Source organism: Lepidochelys olivacea (genome assembly GCF_965140295.1).
Source record: "Lepidochelys olivacea isolate rLepOli2 genome assembly, chromosome: 15".
In the NCBI taxonomy this organism is placed as follows: Eukaryota; Metazoa; Chordata; order Testudines; family Cheloniidae; genus Lepidochelys; species Lepidochelys olivacea.
The window spans coordinates 16,485,378-16,504,957 of NC_140425.1; the positions used below are offsets into that span (position 1 = coordinate 16,485,378).

Genomic DNA, 19,580 nt, shown 5'->3' on the forward strand with positions numbered 1-19,580 from the left:
GAGAGCAGAGAGCCCCACTCAGGCCTAGGCCAGGCACAGCTTGGCCAGGTGTGGGAGCAGGCCTAGCCCACCCGCTCCCAGAGATCTCTGGTGGAGATGCAGCCTGGTGTAAAATGGCGCCAATGCCCAGCAACCACACTCTCCAGTTCACCCTGCTCTCCAGCTCAGCCTCTAGCCCTTCACACTCAGCACAAGCGGGGACCGGCCCAGTCTCTGCTGGAATGAAAGGGGTTTGGGGAAGGGCTGCTTCCTGCCCGGCAAACCCCACCCAGAGACCCCAACTTTTTAAGATTCCCAGTCAGGGCTTTCTGGCCAACTGCCCCACTCCTGTCACAGGATCCGCTCTCCACACCAGCCGCTTTTTCAGATTCCAGGCCAGCTCCTCGGGGGCGTCGGTCACTGTTGACTTCCCTGATTTTACCCTAGCTGAGGCTCTGGGCCTGTGCTTCTGTGGCATGTGTAGAGAGGCTAATAAAATCCACATAGGTCTCTCTCCCCTCTTCCCTGTGTGGGTCTCTGCTCCTCCTCTCACAGCCAGGCCTCGCTGCTACTCCTACCATCCACCAGGCCCTTGCCTTTTCCATCTCATCCCCCATGCCTCCGGGACAGGCTCCTGCTTCTCGTGTGCCGGTGACCTGTTCTCCCTTCTGCAAATCCCACCACAAGGTGCCTTTTACCCATGATGGTGACGGATCCCTTTGCCTCCTATGGCACTACTCCCCGTTTCACCGTACGGGTGCGAACTGCTTCGCCAGTACTCGGCTGCAGGGGAGGGATTGTCCCTGTTTCCCTGCGTTCACCCAGCCCTGAGCCCCCTGCATGGAGACGAGATGCCGGACTCACGCGATGGGCCCTTCGTATTTCATGATCTGGTAGGCGCAGTCCCAGGTGCTCTTGTACTTGTGCGCTTCAAGTCCCTAGAGGAAGCGGAGAGAAGGGTCAGAGACCTGTAATGGGTGGATCTATGCCACAGTTCCCAGCACAGCTCCCACAAGCCGTGGCTCCATCCTGGGAGATTCTGGAAGGGCCCCGAGGTGGGGGGGTTTCTGTTTGCACAGCCGGAGCTGTCACAGCAGTGACTGCCATCCTCGCCAGCCTGGTTGTGTGGGAGCCTGACCCTAAGGAGAGCCGCGGGGTGCTTAGATGTGGTCTAACCCAAATAACAGTGGCCACCCCCATGCCCCACTGCAGGTGTTTTTGGGTGGCTGCAAGGTGTGTTGAGACGGGCTACGGAAGTGATGCTCAGACAGGGGCTCTTTGCAGCCCTTGCTATTAAAACACTGTGGGATTTAATTATTAGCCAATTTAAGTTATTAACCAATCAGGATGCTTTTACTGTGTTATTACCCAATTGTAGAAGATAAAATAATACGTGGTCAGTCACTGCTGTGAGAATAGTATAGAACTAGTAAACGAAGCAATGAATTCACATGATTGTGGCTCTTTGGGGATCGCTGATCGGGCTCCTGAACTGAGAATCACTGGGCTACGGGACTGCCAGGAGAAGAACATGCCAAATTCCTCTAGCCCAGGGGAGCCCTGGGCCTGGTCTGCCTAGGAGTGAATCGCTGGCCGTTAATTCAGGTCCCCAGAGGGCAGCGCGACCACAGCCATGGAGCACAGCATGGCTAGTGTGGACACACTGCTGCACTGGGCCTCACTCTCCCATCAGGCCAGGCACCCCAGCAGTCGTTCTCTAGGGCAGACAGGGCCTTTGTGGGGAGCAGTCTCAGTTCCAGCTCCTTCTTCTCCATCGGGAAGGCGCCGTGTGGCACTTTGCCACGTCCCATTTCGGCGCTTGGCCCAGCGGTCATGGTCTAGATGAGAGCAGGAGACACGGAGCACCCAGAGGCAAGAGGTGAATGATGGGCTCTCAGCAGAAGCCCAGAAGCCACACGACCACATGCTGTACCTGCATTCTGGTTTTCACCACATCCAGGGGGGTGTTGCCAAAGACGCTAGCCGCTCCGGCAATGGCCCCAAATATCCCGGTGACGAAGGGGTTTATGACCTTGTTGGGATCATCCCCTGGGAAGAAGGAGAGCGACACAAAAGGGGCAGGCGGAGGGAAAGAGGGTGGAGAGAGACACAAGAGCAGAGCTCATGAGCAACAAGGGGTGGGAGTGTGCTGGGACGTCACTGAGTGACACTGCACATGAGAGCAACAAAGGCCCCGACAGGCTAGGGGTGCAATGGGGGGTGGGGGGTGAAAGGAACGGGGCCCCGCAAATGAGAGCAGCTGGAGAAGCTGCAGCTGGAGAAGAAAGAAGGGCCGAGGGGGCCAGAGATGCTCTCTCTCTCTCCAGGTGTGCACAGTGAGCAGAGGGGCCAGGCTGCCTGTTTGCCGCCAAGAGTCCTCAGACCCCACAGGTCGTAAGGCAGGGAACACACAAGCCTAGGCCAGGGCTGGCCTAGCAGCGAGTGGGTGGGAAAGCACTCCCGACTGGCTTCTGAACAGACTGTCAAAAGGGCCCAGGCCCAGTGTGTGCGGGCAGGGGTAGGGGCGTTGAGAGCGTGCACAGGAGAAGTAGATATGTGTATACTGCAGCAGACAGGTGTGAGCAGGGGCAGAGTGGAGGAGACCCCATTAGAGTTCCCCCTTACTCGCCGTCTGCATCCCCCTGGGCTTTTAACCAGGCATCCCCTCTCCCCAGCTCTGTCCTGCCCTGGGGCCTTCCTCAGGCTCGTCAAAGTGACCCCACAAGAAACTGGTGGTGGCGAGTTTCACTCGGAGGGAGGAGCGGGAGCTCAGCTGAGGCTGGAGAAGCCAGCCCTCGCTGCAGCAGGTCACCGTGCTGTGTGGCTCTCCGCCCGCAGCGCTCCCCGGATGAGGCAGGGCATGGCACGGAGATGCGGGGGCAAGGCAGCGGGAGGGAGGCAGAGTGCGGGTACCTTTGTACCAGTTCCTGAGCGCCGTCATGACGAAGAAGCGAATGGCCTGGTTTGATCCTTGCTTGAGGACAGTAGCGGTTAAACCCTGGTAGGTTCCCTTCAGACCTGCGGCAGGGGAGAAGGGGCAGCATTTGAGGAGGGGAAACAGCATGACGCTGGTCTCCCCAGGACAGCCACCGACCCCATGCCTTGCTGTGGCCCACAACACAACTTCCCCTTTCCCCCATTCATACACCCACCCCGGCAGGGCCCACAGCACAAAGCCCAGCTCCTCCCCAGCTCTTTCTCGTGCCCCACCCACTTGGCCCTGCCGTCAGGATGGCCGAACGGGCTAAGGTGCTGCGTTCAGGCCGCAGTCTCCTCTGGGGACGTGGGTTCGAATCCCGACCCTGACAAGCCCTCTTAATAGCAGGCGTTGGGGGAGAGAGGCATTTCTCCTAATTCTCGTTGGCAGCGGGGTGGGGCTTGCTCTGCGTGGTTTTGGTGGCCTGTCATTTGGCCTCCCCGCCCTCCTATGGATATGCCGACAGGGCTGCACGGCTTTCCCCTGACTAGGCCAGAAGAGGAAAGGTGCTCAGGCCTGGGAAGCAGGTCTCCCAAGAACCAGCCTGCCTGAGGGACGAGCAGACACTTGGGAGCCAGTGTTTTTCAAGGCCCTACAGTGCTGGCTGCCTTGGCAGCTCACAGACCAGTCTCCCACTCTGGTGGGAGGAGGCAGTTCACAACCCAGTGTGGCGGGGCCTTGCACACTGAACGCAAGGATAACACGGCGCGGAGGTGCTGAATAACGCTGCCACGCCAGGGCCCTCACCCTGCTCGCGGATGATCTCCCGCACGCCGTGGAAGAAGCCACGGTACTTTGGTTTGGGGGAGCACTGGTCATGGATAAACTTCACCTGGAGGGGAGAGAAGGTTAGGATTTGTTAATCCCAATCTGCATGTGAAGAGACACCCATTCCTCAAGCTATAGGAGCCCAAACATCCCAATCAGATGCCTGGCAGCGGGGCTCTGCTCAGGGATTCAGCAGCGAGGATCTTTGCTAATCTGGGGCAGTGCCATACTGATGCCGTTCCAGAGCGGAACGAAAACCCTGTCCAAGGTTTACCTGCAACTGCGGACATGTTTGCTCATGCACTCCACATGCAGTCAGAAAGGAAAGGGACCTGTGCAGTCTAGGGATGAAGGACTTCAGCTAGGTCTGGAATATTTGAAACACACAAGGCTTGGCACCTGCAAGGGGAGAGTCTACAAGTCCCAGGATGGGAAGAAGGGTAGCTATTGCTAGCTCAGGCCAGCAAAGCATGAGAGCATCTTCCCCAATGCTTAATCTCTTGGTCACCTGTGAGAGCATATAGCATCAGGTCAGTAAATAACAGTCCCTTCACCCTATCTCTAAGCACTTTGCAAAGGAGGGTCCATCTATTTATCCCCACTTGGCAGATGAGAGCTTTGAGAAGCAGAGAGGTGAAGGGATGGGCCTGGGTTCACACAGCACGTCAGTGGCAGAGATGGGGACAGACTTCGGAGTCCCAGTCTTGCTGCTGCTGCTCACAGCAGTCAGCCTCTTCTTAGGATTATGCTGAACAGAGTCATGCAAGCAGAGGCCAGTTTCCCAGCCCAGTCCCTGGCTCTCACGTTACACTGTGTAGGAAGATATCACTCACTGAGAAGGGCACATTTTACTGAGCCCTGAACAGGATTTCCAGGCCCGGCATCATTTTTGAATCTGGGAGTTACAAAGCAAGGAGAAAAAACTGAGTATAACACAGGGGGAAAGAGCAGAGACAGAGAAACGGCCTCATTTGTGTGGGAGAGCCTGGCAATGAATGAGAAGCAACAACGATGCAAAATGCTGTTTGCTACTGTGGAGCCTCAGCTAGGTATTTCATGCACGGCGCTGCATTTACTTCTGCCAGCAAGTGTATTGGTGTGGCTCAGCGTATCTTTCATGGTATTAACACCTGACAAATTCTGGAGTCAGGCCACAAAGGCTGGCCTCGGAGAGAAGAGCTGTCACTCACTGCAGGAGTTACGGGCCCCAGGAAAATCAGATCCTGTCTGGTCTCTTGCTAAAATTTCCCATCAAACAGGAGAGTCCAGAGGGAACGCCCCACAGGCAAAGTCTTTCCCTGCACCTCTGACCATTCACCACTAGTGGGCAGCTGGAGCGCACGGACATTTCATCTGGGCGTGAACAGCAACGTACAGCGCAGCTCCCTGTGTGACGCCAGGCGAGGAGCAGAGCAGAGGCTGTGCTGGGTTAAATACCCGGTTCCAACAAGACAGAGAGAGCCCAGCCGGCTAGTTCTGGGGCCGACAGCAGGAGGCGCTCACAGGGCAATGGTGCTCCCTCCTTGGCTTCCCCTGCCCCCTCTGAAGTGGTCTCCGGTCTCCCCCTACTCTGGGACTCATTCTCAAAGCAGGGATGAGGGGGCCTGCGCTGTACCTTTATGGTCTCCATGGGACACACCACCACCACGGCCTCGGCCACCCCGGCTCCCAAGCCGCACAGCAGCCCGCGCCTGCTGTTCAGGTTGCCCTTCTCATCTCTCATGTGGTTGCTGAGGAACTCGAACATGCCGAACCTGGCCGGGGAGAAAGGCAGGCAATGCAAACCCCACCAGACTGGGCAGACACAGCTGCTGGGCACAGAGACGGGGCCAGGGCGAGGGGGATTTCCTAGTGCAGCTGGGCCAACCAGCTCAGCTGGAAGCTCCCGCCATGCCCCGTGGGCATCTCGCTATGGAGCCATGGGTCTGGCCTTTGGGTCGCCTCTAGGGGGAGCTGGGAGAACAGACCAGGGATGGCGACTCACTCTTCTTTCCCCTTACCAGCACCTGGGAGTGGCAGGAAGTGGCCAAGCCCCACCGTAGCTTCAAACACCCAGCCGCCCTCCGCCCATCTCAGGCCCTCCCACTGGGCGAAGCACAGATGCCCACACTGGGAAGGCAGGCACCTGTAAGCCTGAAAGCCCAAGAGAAGGGGGTGGCAGTGCGCCTGACTCCCCCGTCTGAGCAGGCTGCTGACTGCTGACAGCTATTAGCTATTGGTTCTTGGTTGGCAGCTGGTAGAGAGAAGGCAGCAGAGCATCCATTTTGCTCATCTCGGACTCACGCCCTCACGCCCCAGAGAAGAACGAAGCTGATCTGCCAGCACTCCACTGCCCCCACCCTCCTGGGCTGGCGCTGAGGGTGGGGATGGGGACCAAACCACTCAGAAATCACATGCTTTCTTCTGCAGCATCTCCTCCCTGGGGAGGCCGCGGCTGCAGCAGCCAGGGCCTGCTGCTGGGAAAGGCTCAGCCCGGAAGAGCTGGGAGCTTCCCAAAGAGCACACTGCTAGCAGTGCCCTGGGGGAGCTCCCCACAGCAAGGCCTGCTGGCAGACAGGGCACTCCCCAGAGCCAGCCCTCCAGCAGCGTCCGCTCAGGCTGGTCCTGCTAAGAGCAGGATGGTTTTCTCAATCCATCCCAAAGGGAACGACCGTCCCGGGAGGCAGTCCCACCCCCAGCCAGGGAACTGGGCACGCTGTCCAGTAACGATTGGCCAGACCCACCTTGACGGCGACCGTCTGCGGGTAGATTCCAAACCACCTCGAGTCATTCCCTCCCCTCCCCGCAGCAGGACCGAGTTGCCTCAGCACTTCTCCAAACATCAGGCCACCTACGGACACAGGTGAGCGATGCCAATCGCTCCTTGGCAGGCAGCCCTCAAGGAGGGTCACTCAGGGCTCCTTGGACAGACCCTGCACTGTGCTCCTTTGCAGAAGCCACGTCCGTGGCCCTCCGGCCTGCTAGCCTGGGGCCCTCATCAGCCTATCCCTGCATGTCTGGCTTTTTTGGCAGTGCTGTTCTGCAGAAAGGCTGCGTGAGACAGACCCCCGGCCTGAGACTCCCTCAGCAACGAGATGGAGAGAAGGGGCCACTCCAAGAGACTCCTATGGGGTTTTTCATCCGCTTGTTTGGGGGTCTGGTGGGTGTCAAGGAGAGCAGGAGGATCACCTGGGCTCAGATTGCTGCAACTGCAATTCACAAACACTTCAGGGGCAAGGCCGGAAGTCGCAGCCGGAGCACCTTACCTCACGGCAGCCTTTGGGATGGAGCCATACACCAGTGAGCTGAGGCCTCGATAGAGCCCCTTCACTCCATGGCCCTGGACAGTCTGCTTCACGCAGTCCGCTAGGGGAGAAGGCACGGAAAGAGGGGTTTAGCAGGCCCGCCAAGTCAGCCCAGCAGCACCTTCCACCATTCAGGCTCTCCCTGGGCCGCGCACTCCCTGCCGTCCTTGGGTAACAGCCAGAGAGCACAGGGCAGGGTGGGCGAGTGCCAGGGTGGAAAAGCTCGGGTAACGTGGTCACCAACACCAGGCTGCAAACGCATCATCGCAGAGAACACCGGCCCTGTGCGAGTGGACGCGTTCGTCTCGTCGCTGAAGACAAAGCAGCCAGGACCCCAACGCTGCTGCCGGATTTCCCCTCCCCATCCAGCATGCTGCGGCTGTGGAATGTGAAGTCCTGAGTCGTGTCCCCCCCAGTGAAGTTCAAGCCACATGCAGCAGGTGCCAGACTATACGACTCGGCCTCCTTAGCTAGAACAGGGCAATGCCAAGCCCTTTGCAGAGCTGATCCAGGAAGGGAGAATGGCACAGGGCACTGTTCAGCCCTGGACTCAGCAAGTCAGAAGCCATGCTGCTGCAGATCCTCAGGACCCGGTTCCAAGCCAGACACGAAGCCAGGGGCTCTGGAACCAGCTCCCTGCTGTCTCTCCCCCAGCCAGCTGGGTTCTCTCTCACACTGTCAGCTGGGGCCAGGCTGGAGGGCAAGCAGCAAAGTGCAGCGGTGATACAGTACAGCATGCCACCATGCAGCCTGTACATAAGTAGAAGGTTATGATCCTGCCAGTCAGGGACCCCTGCCAATCATCCTGGGCTGGAACGAGGCCGTCATCCCTGGAACGCCTCCAGCCTGGGCACCTGACCAGGCTACCGCCAACACGCCGTCTCCCTCAGTGACAACAGGTGTGCTGCATTGCGCAATTGGCCAGGTCCGTTAGAGGGGAGCGCTCATTTCACAGCCAAGCCTCAGATTCTGGGGACTGGTGGGGGCAGGATGTCAGACCCGACCGCCCAGCGCTCTGATCCACACACCCTACTCTGAAATGGCTTCTCCCCGGTTTCCCTACTCTCCCCCTTGTGAGACAGGAAGGAGGCAAGCCCTCGAGTTCCAAGGGAGGGTCCTTCTATGAGGGGCATCTGAACACCCAGCTCACTCCCACCCCACGTAGTGATGCACACCCACCGGTGTCCCCCATGCCAGTCTCTGCCTAGCTGGCAGTGAATGACTGGCTGCAGCAGCTCCAATAGCCCCTGACACAATCGCCAGTCCCCTTGTTTGATCCCTAGCCTAGTCTCTCTGCGCCCACAGCTGCCAGGCTCCGGACTTACCGATGCCTTTATACCGGGGCGGGTTAGCTTTCTCATCCAGCTGTAGCTGAGTCTTCACATACTCTGTAGGGAATGTAATGCAGATCTCAATGCCACCGGCAATACCACCTGGGGAGAACAAAGAGGGGGAAGATAGAACCGAGAACTGACAACACCTCAGTAGCACCTCCCCGATGCCCATTTCTAATTGCCCAACCCCCACCTTTCAGCACTTGGGAGTGGGATCGCCTCCCAGGTAGGCACTTGGGTAAGGGCCAGATTTGCAAATCTGCTCAGCAACTAAGGAGCTCTTCTGAGCATCTCGTCCCTTATTTTGGTGCCTACATGGGAGCACTTTTGAACAATTGCTCCTTTGAAAATCTGGCCCTCGGTGCTTTCAACAGAGCAAGCTAGACATGTTCTGCCCTCCTCTTCTGTGTGGTCTGGTTAGACAGGGCAGGGACTGGCCCTTACTGCGTGTTTGTACAACACCAAGCACCCTGGGACCCTGGTCTCACTCAGGGCCTTTAGCTGCTACTGTCATACAATAATAATTTTGCCAGCAGAGGAGCATTTAGTGCAGGACTTAAAATACAGCCAGAGGTGTCCTGAGCAGAGCTCTAGTAAATATTTTCCAACCCGCAGCAGCCCCAGCGTGCTCCGCGGGTCTGAAGCCCCGAGCCGCGGGGCTCCAGGAAATACTCAGGGAGAATTTAAGCCCTGATTTAATGCCATCATTTCATAGCACCAGACGAGCTTTCAGTGCAGACCACAGACAGTTCAGGCAGGGGATAGACATGCCCAGACACGGACTAAAGGCCTGAATTATGATCTGGGAACCAGGAACTCCCAAATTCCGGTCCCAGCTCTAGCCACAGAGGCACTCAGTGCCAAAGGCACATGTAATCTTGTTCTGCCTCTTCTCCCACCACAGCCTGCAAGATGGGGATAACGGTAATTATCTGCCTCCCAGGGGTGACATGAAAATTCACTAATGTCTATAAAGTACTTTAAAGATACAGTGCTGGGTATGAAGTAGCTGCAGCCGAGACAGACACCCGTCCCCACTTCCTCCAACACTCCCCACGTTTCTGTCAAAGCTCTGTCTCAGCTGCTCCCTTTCATCCCCTTCATCCACGCCCGGCTCCTTTCACCCCCTGCCTCCAGAACAGCCTCTCCTTTCACCCCAAGAACCCTCTCCTCCTCCAGCAGACACACGAGTGAAGCAATCCAACTGAAAAGCACACATCCTGCTCCGTGCTTGTACCAGCCTGTGCCTTCAGATTGTGAAATCCTCAGGCAAAGGATCTGTTTGCGCAGCACAGCTCACCAGGTATACAGCATTGTGTGCTTATCGTACTCCCTGTGTCGGGAGTTTCTATCCGTACGTGGAGAGACCAACCGACACCAGGAAATTCTGGTCACTGTCTCATCCCCAGGCCTGTAGAGATATTAGGTGGGCAAGTAAAAGTGGCTTTGTGTTTTCATCAGCATGGTGAGGCTGGGCAAGTAGATTTAGTGTCTGGACTGGTACCTATCCACAGCAACTTCACAAGGCTGACAGCCACCAGCATCACCTTGGGGTTACACACTAAGTTAGCAGCACCACAGAACTGCTTGGATTTTCCCCACCTGGTTCCTATTACAGTATTTTAAAGTTAGACCCCCGGGGTCTCTGGCACCCCAGTGCCCAAGCCTGAAGGGACAGGGCCAAGGATATAGATTAAGGCCACAGGGGGCCATTAGATCATCTCATCTGACCTCCTGTGTAACACAGGCCACAGCTCTTCACCCCGTTACCCATGTGCTGTGCCCAGTGACGAAATCAGAGCTTGTAGAAAGGCACCCAGACTTGATCGGCTGTCATGGAGAATCCACCACTTCCCTCAGCCCCATTCTTCACGGTTAAAAACTGGGCCATAAGTTCTAATGGCAATTTGTCTGGCTGCAGCTTCCAGCCATTGGTTCTTGTTCTGCCTTTGCCCCCTTTAGTACCTGGAGGTAACAGGTTAACAGCCCCTAAGCCAGCACTCCCCCCTAAAGGCATCAAGTTCATGATAAAATCTCCCTCCTTCTTTCTAAAGCAGGGCAGCCTCCTCTTAAAGAGGGCTACCTGAGCAAGGGCCCACCGCCAGAGATCACAGGCACAGAGCTGTCCGCACAACTAGCTCTACAGATTTTCTTGTCCGAAGCAAACATCCTTCCCTGTCGGCCTGCAGTGACTCCCCCAAAGGGCTGCTGAGCATCCCCCTGCCCTAGGTAGCCAGCCTGGGAATGCTGAGATTCCACAGCTGCCATTAAATACATATATATGCACAGTAAATGGTCCATGGGAAAAACCTGCCCCCCCGTTGTAATATAGGCACTGAAGCCAGGAAATCCCAAGTGCTAATTCCAGCTCTGGTACTGACCCGTTGGGTGGCCAGTGTTATTTATGTCTCTTAGGGTAATGCTCAGAGGTTCCACCCACTGTGCTAGGCTCTGTACAAACGCAGGGAGAGCCAGTGCCTGCCCTGAAGAGCTTGCAATCTATATTGACAAGACAGACAAAGGGTAGGAAAAGAAACAGACACAGAGATGGGAAGTGAAGTGATCCACACCGGGTTGCACAGCAGGTCAGCCACCGAACCAGGGACAGAACCCGCGTCTCTTGACTCCCAGTTTGGTGCTCTACCCCTTAGGCCGCACTGCCTCTTCTCCCCAGTCACATCCTTTTCTGTGCCTCGGTTTCCCCATCTGTTCAAAGAGGATAATAACTTAATCCGAGTGCCCCATGAGGCAGGTAACTAGTGGCTGCAACACTCCTGTTTAGTTGGAAAGCAACAAATCATGACTGCTCACTGCCAAATAGCTGCTGAATGACTATCCAGGACATGAACAAAGAGAAGCACCACACCAGAAAAAATGAAACAAGAGTGGTGCAGAGAGCTCTACTCTGAGCATGTCATCGCTGCAGTAAAGCCATGAGTGCGGGCCAGCCTGCTGCTCCAGCCCATTGCGCGGGAGTGGGTGGGGAGGGGGGTTAAGAGAACAGGAAAGAGGCCAGATTGCCCTGATCAGTGCCATACCTAAAATGCTCACCATACTCATCACAAAATGGGGCCCACGTGACCGTGAAATCCTTATGGCAATCACGAGCCATCCTACCACGCCAATCCAGGCAGCAATTTCCACACCAGCTGCAGCTCCGGCTGGCCTGAGGGAGTCGCATGCAGAACTTGAGTATTAACTGATCGATAGTGGGGGAGGAATTAGACACAGGAGAAGGGTGTTTGCAGCTCAGATCTGCGAGGAGATGGAGCGAGTGAGGCGGAAGGATACAGGGAAGCTGGTAGTGGCGAGGACAAGGCTCTAGCACACAGAAGCAGACAAAGATCAGGAAGAGAAGTACAGACGAAATGTCACATTCATCAGGGATGGATGTGCTAGCAGGATTATTCAAAACAACTTCCACTTGGAAAAGCCCTTTTCACCTTTTAAACAACAACAACAAAGAGAAAAACACCCCAAGGATGGTGTTTAAGATCCCAGATGCCAACAGACTATCAGCAGCGACTTAAAAACAACAAAGCCACAGTTTAACACAGGCATCTGACTGCTGCTACTCTGAAACCTGTCATTTGAAAAAGAGTTTCCCTTTCAAGAAATTCCACAGACTTTGGTGTGAAGAGTCCCCGGCATCCAGGGTGCTTGTGATGGGAGTATTTTGGGCCAAAATGTGTTTTCCTCAGACCCCCCAAACTTTTCTCGAGAGAGACAGCAGCTCCAGCTCCGAGGCACCATCCCCGTATTCACACAGGCTGATTTCAGTAGGGCAAAGTAGCCCGGTTAAGGATAGTGTCAGATTTGACCCTGAATTCACTGTATACTGGTGCTTTGTGTCACAACTGGAACAGCTCTTTTATTACTGAGGGATATTAAAATAGTTATGAAATGGCTGAAGAAATACCCCAGAATGGCCCGGGGGGGGGGGGGGAAAAGGATGAGAACAACAAAATAAGAAAGCCTTTCAGAACTGCCCATGGGCAGCAGCAGAAGTATAAAAAGCATCTGTAATTCCTGCCCTGTAATGACAGGTTTCAGAGTAACAGCCGTGTTAGTCTGTATTTGCAAAAAGAAAAGGAGTACTTGTGGCATCTTAGAGACTAACCAATTTATTTGAGCATAAGCTTTCGTGAGCTACAGCTCACACCGTCAAAGAAACTAACAAAAAACTTCATTGGTGGAGTTTAGCTCTCCAAGATTTTGATTTCGACATCCAACACATCTCAGAAGCTTCTAACAAAGTGGCTGATGCACTCTCCCGTGAAAGTTTCCCAGAATCAACTGGTTAAAATCGTCCTTGAGATGTAGAAAATATTGTTAGTCTTTATGTACTTGGTAGTATATTTAGAGATGCATGTGTCTTATTAACTCTGTTTTTCCTAGAGCTCCAGGAAGAAATCCCAGCCAGTGTTTCACCCTAGCTGAGATTTGGGGGGCGTGTCATAAATATAAAGGGAAGGGTAAACCCCTCTGAAATCCCTCCTGGCCAGGGGAAAGCTCCTCTCACCTGTAAAGGGTTAAGAAGCTAAAGGTAACCTCGCTGGCACCTGACCAAAATGACCAATGAGGAGACAAGATACTTTCAAAAGCTGGGAGGAGGGAGAGAAACAAAGGGTCTCTGTCTGTATATATGCTGTTTCTGCCGGGGATAGACCAGGAATGGAGTCTTAGAACTTTTAGTAAGTAATCTAGCTAGGTACGTGTTAGATTATGATTTCTTTAAATGGCTGAGAAAACAATTGTGCTGAATAGAATAACTATTTCTGTCTATCTTTTTTGTAACTTAAGTTTTTGCCTAGAGGGATTCTCTATGTTTTTAATCTAATTACCCTGTAAGGTATCTACCATCCTGATTTTACAGAGGTGATTTCTTTACTTCTATTTACTTCTATTTCTATTAAAAGTCTTCTTGTAAGAAAACTGAATGCTTTTTCATTGTTCTCAGATCCAAGGGTTTGGGTCTGTGGCGATGAAGTGAGCTGTAGCTCACGAAAGCTTATGCTCAAATAAATTGGTTAGTCTCTAAGGTGCCACAAGTACTCCTTTTCTTTTTGCCCTGTAATAGTGATTCTTCAACAAACAACCTTAAGAACGAGACTGCCTTGAGACACAAGGACTCCTGGAGCTGGCTAAGTGCATGTTTCGCATTCAGACTGTGCCATTTCCCTTCAGCTACATACAAAAGGCTACCCAGGAAGCCTACACAAAACCAAGCCTGGACCCACACGCACTCCCTGCCTCTCTTTAATTTGGTTCTTTTCAAAAGGCCTGGTCTATACTGAAAATTTAGATCGACGTAGCTATGTCGTTCAGGGGCAAAAATAATCCAGACTTTAGCCTTAGCTACAGCAACCTAACCCAGAGTGTGGACACAGCTACATGAATGGAAGAATGCTTCCACTGACCTAGCTACCGCTGCTTGGAGAGATGGATCACCTACAGGAACAGAAACACTCTTTCCATTGTCGTAGGAAGTAGCTACACTATGGCCACTGTACTACGCTATGACCCATAGCATAGACAAGCAAGGAGCTTAATTTGACTCCAAACTCCTTTAGCACTGAATTAAAAGATCCCTATTCACATTCCAGCTATGAAATTAATGCAACCAGACAGATCACTCACGATGCACTTCAACCCCAGACTGGGCAAATTGGCCTTCATAGAATAAAAGGAACTGGTCCTACCCATAACCCTGTTAGCCTGACCCAGCCTTGTTGCCCTCTCTGGTAGCCCTAAGCTTATATGCGGTTCTGACAACAGTTAAGTTAAATCTGTGGTGTCTGAGCTAATGTTTTGTGCGCCTCCAAGTTGCTGCTTCTGAATTTACTCAGGACCTAGAAGTGCTGATCAGAACAAGCAAGGATGTTCTCACTGGATTTCTGGCCCTGGTGGAAATGAGTAGTGCTGAAGAGCATAGTAGAAAGCCTGTTTCCATGAGATCCGCAACCCAATCCTGGAGGTCAAAGGAGCCAAATGTTTGAGTGAAGCCTACCAAGCTTGGATCTGAGCTTTCCCAGAGCTCGGAGGTCTCTAGCACGGTTTGGCTCCAGGGTTTTGGTTTGGCCTAGTGGTGAAGTCCGGATCCACACAAGAACTTCCCTAGCGTTCGGGGTGTTTGCATCAGGTGCATTTCTGACCGTGGTTCAGTTATAAAACTCTCCTGGAACCTCACACCCACAGAACACGGACACTCAGTTTGTGGTGTTTATGGACTGTAGGAAGCATAACTGATCAAACAAAGGAGCAGTGGGCTACCGTCAGTGAGCAGAGAAAGGGATGCTAACGAGTGCCCAGCCTAAAAGCCCCATTCCCGTCAAAGGCTTGTGCACACTATTGCCTTGCGGGAGAGGAGACACTGGATCGTGCCTTATTGAAACTGCAGTCTCCTGTGCCTGTGACCCACGAAAGGGTCAGTAGCAGCCCTTGGTTTCTACCAGCATTGGAGGCACAAACGGACCACGTGAGCTTCATCTTCTGCCGCTCTGTGTCCCCCCCAGTTCACATTCCTTCCCCAGCGGCATCAGAGGAGAAACCTTCAAGAGCATTATGGAGCCCTGCAGCTGTGGTCCCTAGCGATGCTCCCACTAGCGAGAGCGCTTGGGACCAGTACTCGGACAAGTAAAACACTCAGATCTTTCTGCCCTGGGGATCCATGGGGATGGTCTCCATCATGTGGGCCTGTTAACACTGCCTAGCTCACACCCCCGCCCCAGCCAGCAGTTCATGCACCCTTGAGGTAGAGAGCAGGCCTGCTCCTGCTGCTGGACTCCTCGCCTGATCTTTGACTGGTGTCACAAGACTCAAAGGACCCAAATTCAAGCTTGCAGAGTCCAACGATTTGCATGGGGCTGTCCCAGAGGAGGGCGTGGTCCCAGGTGCCCATTCTCCTCCCCAGACGCAGGAAGTGACGTGAGGCCTGTGGGAGTGGATGAGGCTGTGATGTACCCACACAGCTCAGGTTTCAGAGTAGCAGCTGTGTTAGTCTGTATCTGCAAAAAGAAAAGGAGGACTTGTGGCACCTTAGAGACTAACAAATTTATTTGAGCATCAGCTTTCGTGAGCTACAGCATGCATGCATCCCATGAAGTGAGCTGTAGCTCACGAAAGCTTATGCTTAAATAAATTTGTTAGTCTCTAAGGTCTCAAAAGTACTCCTTTTCTTTCCACACAGCTCAGTCTCACAGCCTCTCCCTCCCCTCTGTCAGGGAAGAAGAAACCTAACCTCCCTTAGTGCCCCGGCCACTTCGCCAGCACCCTTTCCCTGCGGCTGTCATTCACAGAGAACAGCTACTCAGCATGACTTAGCAGAGAGGTCCTCTGCCTGTCATTGGCTCACAGACAACACCCCATGAAAGGAACAGGATCTGCCGAGGCTGTAGGGTCAGCAGGGATGTGGAACAGCTCATGGACAGAGCTATGAATGGCCCAGAGGGAGAACAAAGAGAAACTTTCACCACAGGAGCCGGCCCACTTGGAGATTACGTTCTGCTCTGCAACAAGAATAAGGAACTTGAGGTTCTGTCTGTGCCTATTCTGCTGACTTGGAGGAGAGGCAGACGCAAGGCAGACACCCAGTGCTAACAGGAGGTCTAAAGAAACTGCAGGGAGAGGGGAGGCAGGGTGGGTGTTACAGGGTTCAGAAGGCACGCACCACTGCTTCCAGTCACTGCCTATAGCAGAGCAGCAACTCTCAGCCCTTTGGGGCCACGGTAGCAGGCAGTGCCCTGAGTCTCCCATTTGGACATGTGTGCTCGGTTTGCTCCAAGCAGGCCAAGCTCTATAACAAAACAACAATATCTGGCTCAGATACAACACTTGTCATCTTTAGCTCTCAAAGCACTTTACAAAGGAGGTCAGGATCATTATCCCCATTGCACAGATGGGGAAACTGAGGCACGGAGCAGTGACGGAATTTGTCCCAGGTCACCCCACAGGCCAGTAGCAGGAGTTGGGAGTAGAACCAAGTCTTCTGTCCAGTGTACTGGCCATTAGGCCACACTCTGCCTTCCCTAGGACAGAGTCTGCACTGCTGAGCCAGGAGCATGTGCACTGCGTTGGGGCCCAGCACACAGACTCCCCATAAAAGTCAGGGAAGGGAAGCATCAATACTGGAACCCATCAAGAGCGCAGTGCTTGAAGGGTTCGGTATTCCACGTGCAGTATAATTTCTCTGTTCATCTGACCTTCACTGCATGTTTCATAGGCCTCCTTCCCCTAGGCTGTTGGGCAAAATTAGAGACAACTTCTGAAAATTCAGCCCCAAGCTCACCAGCGTTGCCGTTACTGTCTCCCTGTCACTGACAGGACTAAGCTATTCAGCTTTTCCAACTCTGGTGATATCTGGGGTTTTTCTTAAAGCTTCAGCTCCTGGAGGCATGGGATTACAGGAGGAGCAGCTCAGATTTTTTTTTTTTTTTTAAAGATGTAGATTTCTAGCCCTCATGATCCCAAAGTGTTCAAAGCCCAGAAGGCAGATAAAGCCCCTGAAGGACTATTTTAATATCTTGGGGGGTCTTTTTGTTTGTTTTTTTAAGTGTCAATTTCATGGTTTCTGGGGCCATGACTCATGAGTCTGGGGTGCTTTGGGCTGGCCCGTTCACACTGGCAAAGCGCTTCAGAAACCTCAGAAGGAAGTTGCTTTGTCAATATATTTGTATTACTCAGGACATTCCCCATGAGCGGACATGCAGAAATGCAGCACTCTGAGAAACGCCTCTCTCTCTCTCTCTCTCCTCAGACACATTCTCCCAGAAGGAAACTGACTTCTCCTCACTCCCTACACTTCCTCCAATGAGCTGCGACTTGTCCAGTAGAACAACTTCAGCAAGGAAGGGCGGGGTGTGTGCGTGCGGGGGCATACTTAGCCCTATCCTCCCAAGGTCTCCTGGACTCGCAGCACACCTGCCCTTTCATTCAGGGGTCCCTCCATACCCACATACCCATCCCCACAACAGTCATCCCCCAGCTCCACTCTCCCCCTAAGCCCACCCCCACAACCCAAATCATCACAGCCCTAGCTCAATGGAGCTCTGCCAGTCTCGGCGCAACACTGCCAATCTCAAACATTCAAAAACCAGGAGTCAGCCCCTGCAAAATTCTGAGCTTTTTAAAAATAATTTGGGAGGGACTTTCTGATTTTGGGCCTCATCTTTCCATGCCCCCTCTGCAATTATGAGAGCTAGAAACATACCTATTTTGAATGGAAAGAGGAGACTCTCAGGGAGTCATCACATGACTCCAGGAGGTGGAGCGCTCAGAAAAATAAAAAAAACCAAGACTTGGTAACACCCGCAAGAGCCCTAAGTGTACACCAAATCTCAGTTCCTACACACTGTGATGTCACTTAGTCTGTATGCAGCCAAAGATAACAGAATTTAAAGCGGATTACCTTAATATGCAAACGAGATACCATTAACTTGGGTTTGAATAGAGACTGGGAGTGGCTGGGTCATTACACATATTGAATCTATTTCCTTAAGTTTCCTCACACCTTCTTGTCAACTGTCTAAATGGGCCATCTTGATTATCACTACAAAAGTTTTTTTCTCCTCTGATAATAGCTCATCTTAACTAATTAGCGTCTCACAGTTTGTATGGTTTCAGAGTAGAAGCCATGTTAGTCTGTATTCGCAAAAAGAAAAGGAGTACTTGTGGCACCTTAGAGATTAACCAATTTATTTGAGCATAAGCTATCCGATGAAGTGAGCTGTAGCTCACGAAAGCTCATGCTCAAATAAATTGGCTAGTCTCTAAGGTGCCACAAGTACTCCTTTTCAGTTTGTATGGTAACTTCCAACTTATCTGTATTTATATATATACACACATACATATATACACACATCTTACTATATGTTCCATTCTGTGCATCCGATGAAGTGGGCTGTAGCCCACGAAAGCTTATGCTCTAATAAATTTGTTAGTCTCTAAGGTGCCCCAAGTACGCCTGTTCTTTTTGCGGATACAGACTAATACGGCTGCTACTCTGATACCTTATCTTGTATCTCTTCCACACTAGAGTAACTAGAACAAGGGTGCTGGCCCCCTCCCAGAGATACTGCCAGAGTCACGCCTCCCTGCAGGCTCAAACTCAGCACCTTCTTAATTACTGGCGAAACTGGTTTCACGCTCACACCCTCAAAGCACAAGCTTCTTCTCCACTCAGCCAAGAGGAAAATGGCAGGCAGCTGCCTTTCAACCAGTGGGAGGGATGCAGCACAGCTATCCCCTGGAAAACTAGTCACACACAAAAAGAAAAGGAGGACTTGTAGCACCTTAGAGACTAAAATTTATTTGAGCATCAGCTTTCGTGAGCTACAGCTCACTTCATCGGATCTGTAGCTCACGAAAGCTTATGCTCAAATAAATTTGTTAGTCTCTAAGGTGCCACAAGTCCTCCTTTTCTTTTTGCGGATACAGACTAACACAGCTGCTACTCTGAAACTAGTCACACACAGTCTCTGCTCTCGGCCAGGCAAACCTGCACTAGGAAGTGCAGCTGCTCCAGAATTCGGAACGGTCAGATCCTCCGCTGGATCTCATCTGCAAGGGGAGAAGTTGGCTAGTGTGGTTTAACATGGACCACAGCCACCCGGAACCTCCCTTGTTGAAGCAGGACAGGTATCCAGAAAAGTCTTGGTCCCATTCGGAACCTGTGCAGAGTTGCTTAGACCTTCAGTTGTTCCGGTTAAGCAGGGTTTCCATGATCATTATCCCCAGTGTCTATTCATGCACCCTGCCCATTCTGCCCACTCTTTTGTGCCCCTGCTGGACAGCAGATCAGTGCAACCAACGCTGTCTTCCCACTTGCACCCGTTTCCGGACCACTCCATCCCTGATGTGTACCCTGCAAAGCTGCATGTTGCTACTGAATTTGGCCCATTGCACCTATTATTTTATTAGGAAGTCATGGGGACACATTCCTTGGACAGCACAATGGGACCAGCCCACAAACAGACCCCTCCCCAGCGTAACTCCACTTGCGTTACTCTGGGGATGAATTGGGCACAGACAGCATTAAAAATACCCTAGCACAAGACGGCAACCTGCCAGGTTTAAGCCTGTAATCCTACAGCCTTGCAAACCACGCTGCTTTCTCCCATGGCTGCTGTTTGCAGACACAGCCGTTGAATTCACAGACGAACACTGGTCTGCCTGACAGGGCCAGACAAAGGCTTCTTCTTTTCATCCTCCTCTGGGAAGCCCATGGGAATCCAAGTGCCC

At 52.9% G+C, this 19,580-nt stretch overlaps 1 protein-coding gene across 1 annotated transcript in view; it reads right to left on the reverse strand.

Moving 5' to 3' along the window:
• Window positions 1–19,580, reverse strand: part of SLC25A1 (solute carrier family 25 member 1) — a 49,972-nt gene that overhangs the window by 3,457 nt on the left and 26,935 nt on the right. The window contains exons 2-8 of the mRNA XM_084648821.1: window positions 8,334–8,441; window positions 6,970–7,069; window positions 5,340–5,478; window positions 3,704–3,788; window positions 2,893–2,997; window positions 1,913–2,028; window positions 844–917 (exon numbers count right to left, since the gene is read on the reverse strand). Of these exons, the coding sequence (XP_084504947.1) occupies window positions 844–917; window positions 1,913–2,028; window positions 2,893–2,997; window positions 3,704–3,788; window positions 5,340–5,478; window positions 6,970–7,069; window positions 8,334–8,441 (727 nt within the window). The remainder of the gene's footprint in view (window positions 1–843; window positions 918–1,912; window positions 2,029–2,892; window positions 2,998–3,703; window positions 3,789–5,339; window positions 5,479–6,969; window positions 7,070–8,333; window positions 8,442–19,580) is intronic.